This window comes from Oryzias latipes, chromosome 6 (assembly GCF_002234675.1).
Source record: "Oryzias latipes chromosome 6, ASM223467v1".
Taxonomy (NCBI): domain Eukaryota; kingdom Metazoa; phylum Chordata; class Actinopteri; order Beloniformes; family Adrianichthyidae; genus Oryzias; species Oryzias latipes.
In genome coordinates, this window is record NC_019864.2 from 7,057,869 (window position 1) to 7,075,759 (window position 17,891).

The window sequence follows — 17,891 nt, forward strand, 5'->3', positions numbered from 1 at the left end:
AGAAAACAGTTTTAGCTGTAGCTAAATCGCGGTACCATCATTCTTATCAAAATCTCTTTAATAGAATCAAATAAACACAAAGAAAAAAGTATTTTATGGTTTTTATATTCCTAACTTCTCAGTGATTTATCAGGGCCTGTTTGGATGAACACAGAGGTGATATCCTGGAGATGGTAAATGTTTTTAGATCAGTTAATGAGGGCAATTTCCCTCACGGCACACCTGACAATCTCCCACGGCACACAAGTGTGTGTGCCGCGGCACACTGGTTGAAAAACACTGCACTATACCACCGAGCTGCCTTTCTTTGAATTTAAATAGTAAAAGTCACAGCTCATCTAACATCAACATTATGGTATGTTCAGCACTATTGTTGAATCCTTAATGATCTCTTAAAGTCCCACTCCAATCATCTTTGATCTTTTTTCAAAGCGTTACAAGTGGTATATTAATGATAATTAAGGTGTTATTGGCTAAATTAAAAAACCTGTGTCGTTTTTTAGGACATAGTTTCTGCAGAGCGGTAGAAGTTCTATAGAAGTTCAACTCTAAGTTGTGGGCTGGACCATTGGGAGTAAGCCTGTGCTCATTTCCTATGATCTCTTTGTGAGCACCCTCTCCTGCTACCTTACAGCCCCTCACAACCCCAAGCTAACATTAGCTGTGCAATAGAAATGTTGATCAATACTGGAGTTTTGAGCCAGATACCAGCTGAGACGAGGAAAGCAAAGACATACATGGATCCATTTGTCTGCATATGTCTTAACCTTAAGGAAAGACGTCTCTTTAAGATCTTTAAACCTTATGTGGTTCATTCATTTATGGATAGATTATTATTACATCTTGATGCTTATGGAAACCGGATTTGCTTTTTCATGAATGTATTTTACAGTGCTGCAATAATGCAGTCAGGACGTTCTTACCCCTCCCTCTCTGCTTTTTTTGGTCTTAAGCCCCTTCACAGCAAATGCAGATTGTGACTGACGGGGGTTCCACGCTCCTCCGCCCCATGTTGCTTTCATCTGAGTTTTATGAGATTTTTTTTCCAAATTACAACAGAAGGAGGCAGAGCAGTATCATCACATAGCATTTGTCAGGTACACTGTAAGTTTAAAGTAATAAGAAACCAACGTCAGGAGGAGGTTGTTAAAAAGGATTTTATTGTTTGTTTTTTCTAGGTTTTATGTGCATCAATTGCTTTTCACCTTGGCTCTGTATCATGTGTTCCAACTGTAGCAGGACCACAATATCATTTCACCCTGTGCAACGTCTTATAACACATGGACGTTCAGCAGTGCTCCCTAAAAGTTATTTATCTCCAACACCCCCCCCCCCCCCCCCCCCCCCAAAAAAAAAGTCTGCTTCAAAAGTTGCCAGATAGAGCCCTTGAAGACTATAAGAAGCAATTCAGACCCAGAAACAGCTCTGAGATGCTGTGACGATCTAGGTGGAGAGCCTGATGGCTTTCCACACTTTTCACACATTTCCCATATGCATTGCCTTTTCACTGTAAAAACCAGCCCCTTAGAAATAAGTCATAAATTCTTACCCCATTGGCAAATTTTCTTAAAATATACATATCTGCCAGAAATATCGGTTTAAAAAACATTCTAGTCATGTTTTCTCATTCTAAGATTATGTTGCTATTGACAAACTTTCTTGATAAGATTATTTTTCTTGCAAAACAGAAAATGTGACATTTTTTCTTGAAACAAGGGTCTCTTTACTTCCTTAAGATTCCGTTTTTGCAGTATGGTTGCAGGGTGATGAATTTTTTTAAAGTCTTCATAATCAGTTTTTTTCGTTAATATAAAATTTTATGTCTCCTTTTAATAGAGCTGAGGACGTTTTCTAAAGTATTTAGGATTCAATTGTAACTATATTATATTTTCCGTTTTAAATTTTAAACGTATTTAAAACTCTAAAATGTTTTCTGACATAAAAAGTAACACAACACATGCATAATGTCTGTGACTCCAGATCCAAGTACAGATTTGTTATTTTTTTATTTCAAATGATATTATTTCGCCCATGCTGCCCCTAAGAGTCTAGTTGATGCCCCCAGTTCTGAGTCTGTTTAATTGGGTGTTACCAGGTAAAACTTGTTAGCCTTCAGCTCTAATCTGCCTGCCCAGCTGTTGGACAGGACAAGTAAAAAAAAAAAAAAAACTTGTTAGTAATACTCCCAGTCTTTGTCAACATAAACCAGAATGATTAATGTGTTTTACACTTTCTTCAAAGCCTACCCCAGGGGTATTGTTGTGGCTTAGCTTTCCTTAACAGTACTGCCGCTTTACCTGGGAAACCGGGATCGCTTGTTAGACTTTACTTTGATAGTAAGAGAACACATCCCACAAAGAAAGTTGTTAGTATTATCTTTCTCTTCTCTTCTCTTGTCTCCTCTTGTCTTCTTTTTTCTTCTCTTCTCTTGTCATCTCTTCTCTAAAAGTGATATCAGCTATGTTTTGCTTAATGTATAGATTTTTATTAGCCAATATTCACTGATATTAAAAAAACTGAAACAACACGACTAGCATTTTAGTGGGTATTCCTTTATTTGTGGTCTTGTTTTTGTCTGGGTAGTAGTACAATAGGACATTCTGTAGCTCTGATTACATAATTATACGACATGCTGATACCATATCTGTGTAGTGACTTGTACCAGTTGGTAAAAGGGTTTATGGGAGTCTTTACAAAGCTGTTAGGATACCAAGCTTAAGTGTCAGAGCACTGTTGTCTGTTGTTTGCCTGCCTCTCTGGCCCCGTTTGTTTGTGTACCAATCATTAGTCATCATCGCTCTGTTGAGAAGGAGCTGTCGCTCCCCCAGCAAGACAGGCAGGCAGCACAGGACCAGGAGAAATCCTGCCTGGCTCAGTGCCGAGGCAGAGTGATGTCATCTACATAAACACACACCCCTCCACATGCAGCTAATGTGCACTCACAGCGTGCCCAGGGACATCTACTCCATCTACGTGTGTGTTTGTGCGTGCATTTGGCTAAACATGTGCAGCCAAATCATCACACGTACACGAGGAAGATGCTTTTTTCTCTCTTTTTTTTTTTTGGACTTGCTCTCTCTGCTCCTCTTTCCCTCATAATTAAATAAAATTAAATGAATCATTCATGAACAATTGGGAGTGACAGAGGCAGTGGGCGCATAGAACATGAGGCACACCTGTGCATTTAGCTGACAGCTCCTTGCATAACAGCAGTGTCTTCTTGCTCTTATGGAATTGCATTAGTAGCAGCACTGTAGTAGAGGTCTCCCGCCCATCCTGCCTTGACATACAGCATCGCCCACTTTTTTCAGCAGGAGCTTATCGTACATGGCATGCTGTCTGTAAAAAAAACACACAACGCTCAGGCTATCAGGCTATCCCATTTACACACTCTGCTGCACACTGCCTCACACACACACACTTCGGTGCACACCAAAGGTACTGTGTTGTAGGAAGTAAATAAAGCTGGATAAATTGCTCTCTGGAGAGAAAAGTAGATTTATATGATCAGCACAGCACAGCTGCTACTTATGGTTTTGGATGAATGGTTCTACCTGCCAGTTGTGGGGAAATATTGCAGCTGCAAAAACAGGATTGCTGAATCTTTGTACTCCAAAGTGCTTGCAGTGTTGTGTCAGGCTGGCAGCATGCATTACATACACTAAAATGATTTGCACCGTCAATTACTGTAAAAATGTGAATTTTATGCTCTAAGCAGTTATGTCCCATGTTTTATGAGCACCAGAAGGAGCCATGTCAAAAATGAGGAGCATCACACACCGAGAATGAGTCACTGTCTGTTCCGTTTCAAGCATTATTTGCTTTAAAAAAAGAATGAAGTCAGAAGACGCCTGAGTCCTGCAGCTCACACCTTGACTCTGCAGTAGACTGCCAAAGGCTGCAACAGCCACCAGGATGACACATACATTCATTCAGATACGAACACTTTAATTCAATCGTTTTTACACCACTTTAAATATTAAAGGCTCATGGAGTATGAAAATACTGCAGGCTCAGAAGTGATTCTTTTTCTTTTATGATGTTCTGGCAAATGTTACAGGAATGTAATGCCAAATTGGGAGAGTGCTTCTGTGGTGTAGTAGTCACGAATGATTTGTACAAATCGTTCATAGATGAGAAGCTGAATAAATTATTCAGATATTGTCTTCCAGTGCTTTAACTTTTGCAGGGTGGTGTGTGAAAGCAACTTTAGCGTTGGCCTTATTTAGAAACTGTATCTGCATCATGTACAGCAGAAGAATTCATTCTTGATCTAATTTTAATGTGTGTTCTATTCTAAAGATAGGATTTTGTTTTTTCAAAATTTGCTCAGCAGTTTCACGAAGAGTCAGAACTCTGGCAAGTTGCTTTTGTAAACTGTAAAACATCTCAGTAAACAGCCTTCTTTGCTCACAGCAGGAAGGCGCTGGTTTGATTGCTGGCTGGCACTTTTTTTGTGGAGTTTGCCTGTCCTCCTCGTACATCCGTGGTTTTTTTTCCAGACACACTAGGTTTCTCCCACTGTCCAAAAACATGCTGCATAGGTTTGATTGGTGTCTCTAAATTATCCCCTAGATGAGGGGTCTGCAACCTTCAACACCTACAACAACGCTAATAATTAGACTTTGTCTTGCTGTTTTTGTCACCATGTTAAACCAATAACCCTAGATGCCAAATCCTTTCAAATATGTGCAAATCATATTTTTAAGCTTTTTCAGTGCATTAGCAGGATGTTTTAAAAATATGATTGTCTTTACCGCCTTAATATACACTTTTTTGAAGATGTTATCTCAAGTTGTGAAAAAGTGAAAAATAGGGTAATTGTAGACATTAAAGTAATGTATTTTGCTGGGGAAAAAATGGTAAAAAGCATTACTACAATTTTTAGTTTTATTTAACTCAAAACAAGAAAGTGCATGATAGCAAACTTACCACTTATTTGTTCAAAGAAGCATCAGGCATCTTGGGATCAGAAGATGTCCCAAACAAAATCTATTTTTTGCTTGTTAATAATTTAAAGCTTATTTCTTTAAGACTAAATTTGGCTTTCATAGTGCCAAAAACGTTATTTCATATTTGTATTTCTTTAGAAGCATGTTCAACACCTACAATGTTGGTGTTGTTTTTCATGGAGTAAACTTGCTAAAGCTGAAGGTTGCTCCATCAAATATGCTTTCAGATCTTTTTTTTAACCAAAAATAAACAATAGCATTAGTAGCCAATATTACCTCATTTTTGTGAGAAATACCTGTGGTGCATTTGACAGTTTAGATGTTATTTTCTCTTTTCTCTATGTTTGTTACAAAAGAAATAACTTAAAAGTAACACATGTAATGATAATATCAACGTCAATGCATTACTTTTGCACAGAATTATGTAATCTGGAATGTTATGGAAGTAATTTAAACACTGCTCACGATACATCAAAATGGAAAAGTGCTTCAATCTTCTGCCTGTCGCAGGGTGAACTGAAGACCAATAGATACATAACCTCTTCAGGAAGCCCTGTGTCGGCACTTTGGTCTTCAGGGTCCGCCCTAGGAATTATCCGGAAGCTATCCTGACTTGGTGCCCAAACAACCTCACTGGGTGTCTAATGCAGAGGAGCGGCAGCTCTACGCTGCGTCCTCTCGGATGGCTGAACTCCTCACCCTGCCCTCGAGGGTGAGCCCAGTCACCCTTTGGAAGAAGTTCATTTCCATGGCTCATATTTGCAATCTTAATTTTACGGTCACTGCGTTAATCAACTGGTAAAAATGACAGCTTCATTTTTTAGGTCAGCTTGTTACTTGCAACAACCAGCCGGACCAATGTTTCTGTCAGTGCAGAACCTACAGCAGCTTTCCTGTCAGTCTTCTGCTTTGATCGTAGTCAAAAACCCGTAGATACTTGAGACAACATTCCAGATGTGGGCTTTTAAACACTCCCCAGCCAAGGTCTTTGGTTCTGATTCAATGCAATAATGCCCCTTCATACTGGGCTTAGATCCCTGATTGTTGACAACAACTGGACCAAATAATTTGTAAAACAGTTAAACGGTGATGAAAACCTTCTCTGACTATGACCAGAGAAATTTCCAAAGACCTACCTACAATGTTTTGCATTTCCTGCCAATGAAAGTTCTTAACTGGGTTGCCTCATGTGGCTAATTTGCTCATAGCACATAAACAAATTTAAAAAATGTTGGATGTCTGCTAATAATCTGTTCCTCTATCTTTATTCTGTGTGAGGTGTGGCAATGTTATAATTTCTCAGAGTAAAAAAACGTTATGAGTGAAGCTTGTCTAGCCAACTAATTCAAAGACCCACTCCAATGAAAATGGCGATATGGTGTTTTTAACATGTTCTTGTGGCATTTCTTTGATGATGAAGGACATACAGTACAGACCACAGGTTTGAACACACATTCTCATTCAAAGAGTTTTCTTTATTTTCATGACTATGAAAATTGTGGATTCACACTGAAAGCATCAAAACTGTGAATTAACACATGTGGAATTATATACATAACAAAAAATTGTGAACCAACTGAAAATATGTCATATTGTAGTTTCTTCATAGTAGCCACCTTTTGATTTGATTACTGCTTTGCACACTCTTGGCATTCTCTTGATGAGCTTCAAGAGGTAGTCACCTGAAATGTTGAACCACAAAAACCATCAAGTGCTACAAAGAAACTGGCTCACATGAGGACCGCCCCAGGAAAGGAAGACCAAGAGTACAGAGCTGTGCTGTGGAGGATAAGTTCATCCGAGTCAGCAGCCTCAGAAATGGCAGGTTAACAGCAGCTCACATTAGAGAGCAGGTCAATGGCACAGAGTTCTAGCAGCAGACACATCCTACAACAACTGTTACAAGGGGACTGTGTGAATCGGGCCTTCATGGTAGAATATCTGCTAGGAAACCACTGCTAAAGAAAGGCAACAAGCAGAAGAGACTTGTTTGGACTAAACACTCGGATGATAATGTCCGCAGACTCGTTAACATAATAGACTTTGCCACCATCAAAAACCAGGAAATGACTATACTATCACTGGATGCTGAAAAAGCCTTTGATAGAGTAAACTGGAAGTTCCTCATTGCTGCCCTCCATAAGTTTGGGTTTGGAGAATCATTCATCAATTGGATCAAAATATTATATCACAACCCCAATGCATCAGTTAGAACTAATAAACAGACTTCCAACAGGTTTTTTCTTGGAAGAGGAACTAGACAGGGTTGCCCACTCTCCCCCTCTCTTTTTGCAATATTTATCGAGCCTCTAGCTGCAGCAATAAGACAGAATGAGAGTATTAAAGGAATTAAAACCAAACACAGCCATCATAAAATTAGTCTCTATGCAGATGACATATTACTGTTTTTAAGTAATATACATTCTGTAAATGAAACGGCAACAATCATTAATGAATTCTCTTCTATATCAGACTATTCCATTAATTGGAATAAATCTGTTTTATTACCACTGAACAGTAATGCGGAGCAAGGACTCACAATACCAGTTAAAACAGGAAATATCAAATATCTAGGTATTTATTTTTCCCCCAAAATATCAGAACTGGTGCAGCTAAACTACACCCCATTACTGAAAAACATACAGGACGATCTAACACGCTGGACCAACCTGCCTTTGTCCCTTATGGGCAAGGTAGCCACGGTAAAAATGAAAATCTTACCCAAAGTTAATTATCTCTTCTCAATGATTCCCACACAACCGCCATTAAAATGGTTCAAAACATTAGACTCATCCATATCAAGCTTTCTATGGAACAACAAACCTGCAAGAATTAGTCTAAAAACTTTAAAATCTGCAAAAAGCTGTGGAGGATTAGAATTACCTAACTTCCACAATTACTTTCTTGCAAATAGATTACAATATATCTTAAAATGGTTAAAAAATAATCCAGAAACTAACTCATGGTTAGACTTGGAACAGGCGTTATGTGGAAAGATCAACCTGTCAGATCTTCCATTTATTAGCCAAATAGTTAAAAAACAGGATTGTTTCAAAAGTATTAATATAAATGCCACTTTAACAGCCTGGTGGGAATTTCTCAAAATATCAAAATCATCAATTCAACCGTGCAAAATGACACCCATCTGGAACAACCCAGACATCCTCATAAACAAAAAAATTATCCACTTCCCAGCTTGGCAAGCAGGGGGCATAAAACAACTAGAGCACATAATTATTGATAGAAGATTCATAACTCCCCAGGAACTTCAAGACAAACATGGAATATATAACTTCTTGGAATATCAGCAACTTAAATCAATTATTACTAAAAAGTTTAAATACAGAGACAACGATTTAAAGCTACCAGATGTAGTTACCACTCTGATCAATTTCTCAATGAATAAAACTCTCTCCAAAATATACAAACTTTTATGCAATTTAGATAACAATATTTCACTTCCGACAACAAAATGGGATGCGGATTTAAGCATCAGCACAGATGAAAGTTTTTGGTCAGAACTTTGTCTAAACACCTTTAAAATGACAAAAAGTCCAAATCTGCAGCTAATCCATTTCAAAACTCTTCACAGAATTTACTACACTGGACAGAGGATGTTCAAGATGGGTCTCAGTAACTCAGACATTTGTCAGCACTGTGACAGTAATCTACCCGACAATTACATGCATGCACTATGGTTCTGCACGCCTGTCCAGGCTCTCTGGCGGCAGGTATGTGCCGATCTATCAGTCTGGCTTAAGGTTTCAATCACAGCTTCACCGTAACTTTGTGTGCTTGGTGACATGAGTGCCATCGATGTAGAAGGAGGATTAGCATCTATCATTTTCATAACTCTTTGCATTGCTAAAAAAACTATTTTAATAAATTGGAAAAGCAAAAAAAATATAAATATAAGTCAACACAGAAATCTGCTGCTTGATCATATCAGCTTGGAAAAAATGTCAGCCCAAAGTTCAAGTAACTTCGAAAGAATTCGGTCTCTCTGGTCCCTTTGCCTGTGCTGGGGGGGGTCGGCGGGGGGCGCTGCTCGGGGGGGGGGGGCCCAGCGGCACTGGATGGGCTTCCCATCTACGCCTGGGGCTGGGATCGGCCCTTCCCTGGCTCTGGGGCGGGACGGGACAACCCTCTTGGGGCCCCCGGTCGCTCTGGGTGTCCTCCGCTTCGGCTGCGGGGTCTGGGGGGGGGTGGGGTGGGGGGTCTTGTCGGCCCTGACCTGTGGGGGGGCATTCTGGGGGAGGGGGGGGTCCACTATTGGTACGGGGCAGGGGGGGTTGACGGGTCGGGGTCTCCGCTGAGGCCATCGGCGGTTTCCCCGGCCGGTTGGCTGCCTCGGTCCCGTCGAGGCCTGACCAGAGCTCTTCTAGGGCCGGCGTAGGGGGTGGGGGCCTGGGCTTGCTCCGGGGGGGGACGGCGCTTTCTGGCTCCTCTCTCTCTGTGTGGGGGGGTGGTGCTGGGCCTGGGGTGTCGGCGCCTCCGGGGGTGGGGCCCCTGGGCTGGGTGGGCCTGGCCCCCTTGCTGGGGGGGGGGCGGGGGACAGCTGTTTGACCACCGGGGGACAGTCTATCAGCTGTCCCCAACTTACCCCCTTCCTCATATAACCTCATAATAGGGTGAGGGGGTGGGGGGCTTAGCCTGCGATGAGCCTTGGGGGGGGGTTTACTAGGCAGTGGCCCCCCTCCTATGGTTGCCGTATGGAGTGGGCCCCCCCTCTTTCGGTTTTATTTGCACCTTAGACATGTAGGGCCCTTGGTAGGGGGGGTGCTTGGACATCACTGCCAGCAAGCAGCGGATGTCCTCCTAGCACCCTACCCGCCAATTTTAACCGCACCTTAGACATTTAGGGCCCCTTGGTGGGGAGGGTGAGGGGACGTCACTGTGAGTAATCAGGAGATGTCCCCTTAGTGCCCTACCCGCCAATTTTAACTGCACCCCCCTTAGTACACACACCCCTCCCCCCTCAATATATACATCCCAACATAAACACACACACATGCACACACACACCATCTCAAACACACATACACGCACACACAATTTGCAAAGAAGGTGGGACCTGGGTCCATCTGTCCCCTGCCTCTTCCCTGGTGGGGGGTGCGGGCCCCCCTTTGCAACGGCGGTCGTGTCCCCGGGGTGCCGGCTTCCTGGGCCCGGCGGTGCTCTCTCCGCGCGGTGGGGGAGTTCACATTACATCTGAGCCGGGGGTGTCTGGTCCCTGGGGGGTGGGTTCTGGTCCTTGCTCCTGAGTGCTGGGCCCCGCCAAATTTCCAACTGTGGCCGAGCCTGGTCGGGCCATATTTATAACACCCCTTGTGGGCCCTCTTTTTTTCCCCGGGGTTCCCCCCTCCTGGGCGAGGGCGGCGGGCCCCCTGCCTCGCTCCTCCCTGGACCAACCGTGGGCCGGGCGGATGGTTGCCTGGAGTGCGGAGCGGGTCTCCCTTGGGGGGTCCTGGCTCGTACCTGGGGTTGGGGCGGGGGGATGCCCGGAACTCCTGGGTGGTGGTGGGGTGCTCGTTTGGGGCTGTGGGCGTCCTTCTCCGGTGGGGCTCTGCGTTGGGTTCTCCCGGCGCGGCGGGGGGGCTGCTCTCCTGGTTGGGCTGGGGCGGCGCTCTCTTTCCCTCCGTGCTTCCCTGGCCTCTGGCTCTGGGGGCCTTGCGGCGGCCCTGCTGGCCCTGGCCTGGGTGGCGGGCTTGGTCGCCCGGGCGGCGGTTGTTCCCTGCCGGTTCCCGTGTGGCGTTGGGGGGATTCCGGCTGCCGCTGCTGCTGCGGTGGGGGTCTTGGGGTGGGGATGGCTGGGCACTCTCCCTCCTTCTTTTCACGTTCCACCATCCATTTTAGAAGAACATAAAACCTCACCTGAGCACTGGTGTTAGCTCACCTTTGCACTAATAGCTTGCATGACTGAATGACTGAAATATTTCACACTAGTTGGTTATCAGGCATAAGTATGCGTGTGAACACTATCTGTTTTGTGTACATGTCGACAGGTGGACATTTTTGCAGCTAGCAGGTGTGTTTATAACATTTGAGTGTGTGTGTGGACAGGCCCCGCCCTTTTTGTACTGCATTTGAACCTTACCATAATGATTAACAACCAGTAAACTTGTTGCTGTATGCTGCTTCATGGTCTTATTCCCCTTCCCCTCCTATTATCACCCCCTACCCCCCCCTCTCTCTAGCGTCCCTCTCTCTTCTTCCCCTCTTTCCTTTTCCGTCCGGTCCAACACCAAAGATTTTCAGACATGATTGAAATTAATAAAGTTTGGCCTCAATTACAAAAGGGGTTTATTCAGACATACCTTTGGTTTGTCAGAAGATTAATAACCCCTCTTGTTAAAGCAAAATATGTCCAACACAAGAGGCCCTCAGCTCTCGTCTGTCTGCCCAGCTGTTGGACAGGACAAGTTAAGAGAAAAAAAAAAAATATAAAAAAAAAAGAATATCTGCTAGGAAACCACTGCTAAAGAAAGGCAACAAGCAGAAGAGACTTGTTTGGACTAAAGAACACAAGGAATGGACATTAGACCAGTGGAAATCTGTGCTTTGGTCTGATGAGTCCAAATTGGAGATTTTTGGTTCCAACCACTGTGTCTTTGAGCGACGCAGAAAAGGTGAACGGATGGACTCTACATGCCTGGTTCCCACCGTGAAGCATGGAGGAGGAGGTGTGATGGTGTGGGGGTGCTTTGCTGGTGACACTGTAGGGGATTTATTCCAAATTGAAGGCATACTGAACCAGCATGGCTACCACGGCATCTTGCAACAGCATGCTGTTCCATCCAGTTTGCGTTTAGTTGGACCATCATTTATTTTTCAACTGGACAATAACCCCAAACATACCTTCAGGCTTTATAAGGGCTAACTGACCAAGAAGGAATGATGGCCAGATGACCTGGCCTCCACAGTCACCGGACCTGAAGCCAATCCAGATGGTTTGGGGTGAGCTGGACCGCAGAGTGAAGGCAAAAGGGCCAACAAGTGCTAAGCATCTCTGGGAACTCCTTCAAAACTGTTGGAAAAACATTTCAGGTGACTACCTCTGGAAGCTCATCAAGAGAATGCCAAGAGTGTGCAAAGCAGTAATCAAAGCAAAAGGTGGCTGCTATGAAGAACCTACAGTATGACATATTTTCAGTTGTTTCACACTTTTTTGTTAATTCACAGTTTTGATGCCTTCAGTGTGAATCTACAATTTTCATAGTCATGAAAATAAAGAAAACTCTTTGAATGAGAAGGTGTGTTCAAACTTTTTGTCTGTACTGTATATAAAGATAATTAAGATTAAAATAGTAGTTTTGAGAATTTCTTGATTCAAATTATGGTGGATCAGGAGCAGACGAAAAAAAATGTTTGAAAAAGCTTGGAGCTATGACCTAGAAACTATAATTGGCCACCTGCTTCCTGTACGGCTCCATTCTGATGCATCTACTTGCAGACAAATAAATCCATGTCCATGTTTGTTTTCCTTGTCTGAGCTGGAATCTTGATCAAAACTGCATGGCTGGATATCACCAATGTTTCTTGCCATTTTTGTTACACTAGTATGGTTGTTAGGTTGGGGGTGTAAGCTAGCAGGAGAGTGTGTAAACAGGAAGTTTGGGCGAACTCACTCACACACACCAACAGTCCTGCCCACAACTCAGAGAGGTATTTTTAATGAACTCATGTCGCTTTGCAGAAGCCATGTTCTAGAAAACAACACAGGTTTTTTTATTTGGGTTAAAAACTGCATAATAATTATTAAAAGACCACTGGGAACACTTTGATAATAGATCAAAACCCTATCAGAGTTGGCCTGTTACACTCTGACCAAAAACTGTGGGAAAGAATATTGATGTTTTTGCCCAACAGTGATCAAAGAAAATGTTTTTCCTACTATTTTTGCACATTTGTCCATGAAATTGTGTGAGTGAAGCTATTGCTGCTGCAATTATACCTTTTTTTAGCCCTGACAAATTCTCCACAGTGATGATAGGAGATGAGGCATGCTTAAATGCCAGACGATGAGGGAGAAAACCTTGTGTAATGCCTTCGTTATTTTTGTTTTGTTAGCCTTTTAGTCCAGACCTAATGCTTAGTTCTTTTCCTGGTGGCCACTGTTCTCACGTCATGTTCTCCTTTCGTCTTTGCAGGTATGATTTGGATTGCAAGAGTGACAATCTCTCCAAACATGTGAGTTTTTTCCTGCACCTTTGGCTGATCCATATTGTTACGTCTGTACAATGATGGCTTGATTAAGGTTGAAACTTGCTGTTCAATGATGAAAGGGAACTGGTTGTCATATAAACCTGCCTGGACTGTTTCAAAAGACCCTTACCTGTTTGACAGTTTTAGTTAGATTGTGACAGTAGATGTAAGATATATGTTATGTGCATTTAGGCCAAACTTAACAAAAGAAGTAACTTATAAGAATTTACAATACAAACAGTAAAAACTAACATTAACATTGACTGTTACTTTTTATATATTTTAAATATTTTTCAAATGTTTTAAATCCATGAACACATAAATAATTTTTAGCATACAGGAACTCTTTGACCGGTGATCAACCTGAATCAGCTGATTCGGATGCAGCTTTGCCCTGAAAAACATGTTGGAATTATATTAATTGCATTAACAGTTAAGGTAGTCTCCTGTGTTGAAGGCTTAAAACTATTGGGATTTCATTGTTTACCAGGTGTGTTTTTGCATGGAGGAGGGAGAGATTTGGTTTCCCCTGGCGTGTAGAATAAAAGAATAGCTGTGGGTGTATCGTAAAATAAATTTGTTTCTTTTCTATTGTTGTTAATAGGTAGTTGGGGCAAAAACCTGGCACCTAAGAGGGCTATAAATGCTTTCAAAGATTAGGTCAGAAAATCTCTTAAAGACCCACAAGGTTTTTGTTCGTTTTTAACATTTTCTTGAACCCCTTTACGATGATTGAGTACTGTATTTACAAAAAAAAAGCTTAAATTTGCATTGCTGAGTATTTCTCTAGTAAAACTGTGATGAATCAGGAGCAGACGGATGTCATTTAATGTGGGAGTAACAAGTAATTTTAACAATTTGATTTAAATAATTTGTGGTTAACGATTCGATTCCTAGTCAGTGTTGGTTCATTTTGAATGATCCGATTCACTGATCTAAAATGGATCCAGGATATATTTAGCGAATACTTCAACCAGTGTGACTCTGAGAGAAATATCTGGTACTGAAAAGTGCTGCAGACCTTTTCCAGATTCCTTGTATTCCTTCAAGATAATCAATTGTAAATGAAATATGTGTACCAACAAACACGTGAACAAGAATGAATATCAAACATCCATTCACATGTTAGTTTCCTAAAGTTCAGTCCACTGTTGTTTTTCCACATCCAAATAATCCAAAGGGAACATTCTTAGAACATTCTAGCACACTGGATGGTCGGAAAATTCAATTTTTTTCCCCCACACATTGGACTGGAATGATGGACTGATTAGATTTTGTTGTTTTCACGTGTGTTGTCAGCTGTTATGGAACTAGTTCATTTTTACGTTTTAGTAAAATAAACCTTCTGTACCTCAATTAAAAGTATTTTTGTTAGCTCGCCTCTACATAAATAGTTTGCGTGATTGAATGAAATATTTCACACTAGTTGGTTTGAAGGCATAAGTGTGCATGTGTGAACACTATTTGCATTGAGTACATGTTGACATTTTTGGAGCCAACAGGTGTGTTTATAACATTTGAGTGTGTGTGTGGACAGGCCCCGCCCTTAAAACTTGTATTACATCTGAACCTCCCTGTAATCAGTATAACGATCCAAAAACTTGCTGCTTTACGCGACTTCATGGTTTTACCCCCCCAATCACGCTCCTATCCCCCACTCTCTAACATCCCTCTCTCTTCTTCCCCCCTTTCCATTTCCGTCCGGTCCGACACAAAAGAGTTTCAAATATGATTAAAATGAATAAAGTTAGGCCTGGATTACAAAAGGGGTTTATTCAGACATACCTCTGGTTTGTCAGAGGATTCATAACCCCTGTTGTTAAAGTAAAATATGTCCAACAAAAGAGGCCTTCAGTTCTCATCTGTTTGCCCAGCTGTTGGACAGGACAAGTTAAAAAAAAAAAAGAAAAAAAAAAAAGTTTTATTTATATATATATATATATATATATATATATATATATATATATATATATATATATATATATATATATATATATATATATATATATATAATTTTTCCAAGATCGATTCAATTCAATTTATTTCTTTTTGAAACGATTTTATAATGGTATTGTTCGCTTCCATTAACATCTTGCCTTAGGCCAGGAGTCCTCAATGCTTTTGTAGGGCCAAATTAAGACCTCAACATTAGACTGGGGGCCAATTTTGGTGGAAAAAAAACAGAAAACAGAAAAAGTTGTTTTTAATAACTTTAATGACCAAGTGTCATTTGTACAGTTAACCTGGCCCTCCAGATGTTTTCCCAGTTGCTGTTGGAGGTTGCTGTCCAGATCCTCTACTCGTCTAGTAATTGTATCATTTGACAGACGTATTTCTTCAAACTTTTTCTTTTGCTCTAAACAATGTCAGCTACTTTCAGCATACATTGGCTTTTCCCCGTCACTTAAGGACTTGCTTTGCCGGGCCATTTCCAAAGCCACAACGTAGCTAGCTTCTGCCACAGCTTCACTGGATCTACCTATTTCTGTTAACATCTGCTGTGCAGCATAGCTTCATTGTTGGAGTTTATTGTTGCGCTCCTTGCCGGTAAATTTGTCATAGTTTTTATGATTTGTAACACAGTGACGATTCATATTGAGCACTGTATTTACCTGCTTGCAAACAAGGCACATGACTTTATGCAGCCCATGAGGTACGACAAAGTAAGCATTTGTCCACTTAGCTTGAAAACGCCTTTTCTCCTCACCAACACAACATTTTTCCTCTAAGGAATCTGCTCTGGCTCTCTTTTATTGAGGTCCACAAAAAAAAATTCTGCGGGCCGCACTTTGAGAACCCCTGCCTTAGACAAATCGACCTGGTAGGATAAATCGATGAAGTCCCGCCCACAACTCAAAGGAGAAATTCTTATGCTGTCAAAAAAAAAGATAAACAAGTTGATGAGATGGAACAAACTGGATATTTTGGAACAACATGCAGACAGAAAAGGTGTACAGTATTCTCCTGCTATATCGCCATTCGTCTTTTGCAGTCTTGCTGTTCCACAGATTTTATTTTGTGCAATTTGTTTTGCTTTTTTTTAATCATTCATCAGTTTTCCATATTTCCATTACCCTGCAATCGTGATCAGATCTTTGCTTTCGTTTTATAATCCTGTACATATTTTTCTATGAAGGTTTGAACTTTGAGAGTTTAAACAAGAGAGAAAACCGTGAAAATGTTCTGTCCGAGGAAAGTGTAGAGAGTGTGTAGTGAGGAGTTTTACTGCCTTCCAACATCTGTAGTCATACTTTGTAGAACACTGTAAATAAAAGCCGAATGGATAAAAATCAAACGATTTGCAAGGTAGAAATAATGCTGACAGATGAGGAGGATTTGATGGGAACTCTTGGAACTCTGGACAGAAAGGTAACTTTCCTTGAAAATCCTACATCAGAGTTGAGAGTTATGATGTTGCGGCTCATCCCACTCTTTTTTCTTTGTAAAGATGACAGAGCAAAAGCCGGCTGGAACTGTGAATGCTGTTAACCTCAAAAACCAAAATGACATAGCTAAGCAAGCAAAGAAACTTAAAGGGAGAAGAGTTACCTGAAGAGAAGAGCACTGACACGCGCAGATTCTGAAAAAAAAGAACATTAAACAACCACAAACTGTAATGTCATGAACAGATTATCTGAAGATGAACAAGATTTTATGATCAAAGAGCCTAAAAACTTTGACAAGTATAAAGGAGTAAACTATAACATACCGGGATCAGATATTGATTATTTGTCTGACACAATGCAGAGGACGGTTGCTTTGCATCAATTTCTGATAATGTCCACTTCAAAGGCCATTATGCCCATTATACCAGGCTCACTTACAAAAGAAATACATTTTTCCATCAATTTTTAGCACTTCATCCTTGTTATTTTTATCGCTTTTTCACAAAAACTGGACTATTTGATAAGTTGTCATGGGATGGTGATTGGACCTCAAAGCCTCAAATGTGTTCAACAGATTTGTGTTCCTGCTGACCAAGTTTGAAGGCTCGTGTCCTGCATTAGAGGGTAAAAAAAATAAACATGAATAAACTAGAGGGACCTTTCTTAGTATTGCCTCAATGAAAATAAGAAAAATAGTAAGTTCTGGAGGTCGAGCAGGCTGGTCCCCCATTCCGCAGCAGGTCTCTGTCTGTCAGCACAGGGATCGGGATCGATCCAGCTTCATCTGCCCTGAGACAGACTGTCCCGCCGATTTAGTTCAGAAAGGTAACAAATCACACCAGTTGCTCAAATCGTGCCGCAGTACCTCAGATGGCATCTGTACCATTGACTTAACATTGAAGTGGCCGCCTCTGCCGCGTGAATGGCGTTCAGTGTGAATGCAGCTTAACTGTAACCCCAATCCTAAACTTAACACTTCCTCTGTCCGTGAAGCCAATAAAAGTTCAACACCTGGACCACGTGTTCAGAAAATGATGTACAAATAGTCACTTTCTTTCTGACATTTCATTTTATTTGCTTTGCAAGCGAATTCAACAATTGTCACCGTTTTTGAGACTGTCAGTCGGTGTCGTTTGTGCCCCCCATGATCCAGATGAACTCATACAAGATGCATCTTGCAAAAAGGGGAGATCGATGGCGGGGGTACGCCCATGTAGAGGAGATTTAGGCAACAGAGGCTTCAGATAAACATGTAATATGGCTTTTTAAAACATTTAGTTTATGGGATTTTGGTTAAAAACGGCACAATTAAAACTCCACTGGGAACATTTTTATTTAAAAAAGCAAA

The 17,891-nt window shown here is 41.5% G+C and overlaps 1 protein-coding gene across 2 annotated transcripts in view; it reads left to right on the plus strand.

Moving 5' to 3' along the window:
- The window catches only part of LOC101173626 (copine-8), a 138,296-nt gene that overhangs the window by 46,952 nt on the left and 73,453 nt on the right, over positions 1–17,891 (plus strand). For both annotated transcript variants that reach the window (XM_023955578.1, XM_023955579.1), the window contains exon 5: positions 13,103–13,142. In XM_023955578.1, coding sequence (XP_023811346.1) covers positions 13,103–13,142 — 40 coding nt within the window. The remainder of the gene's footprint in view (positions 1–13,102; positions 13,143–17,891) is intronic.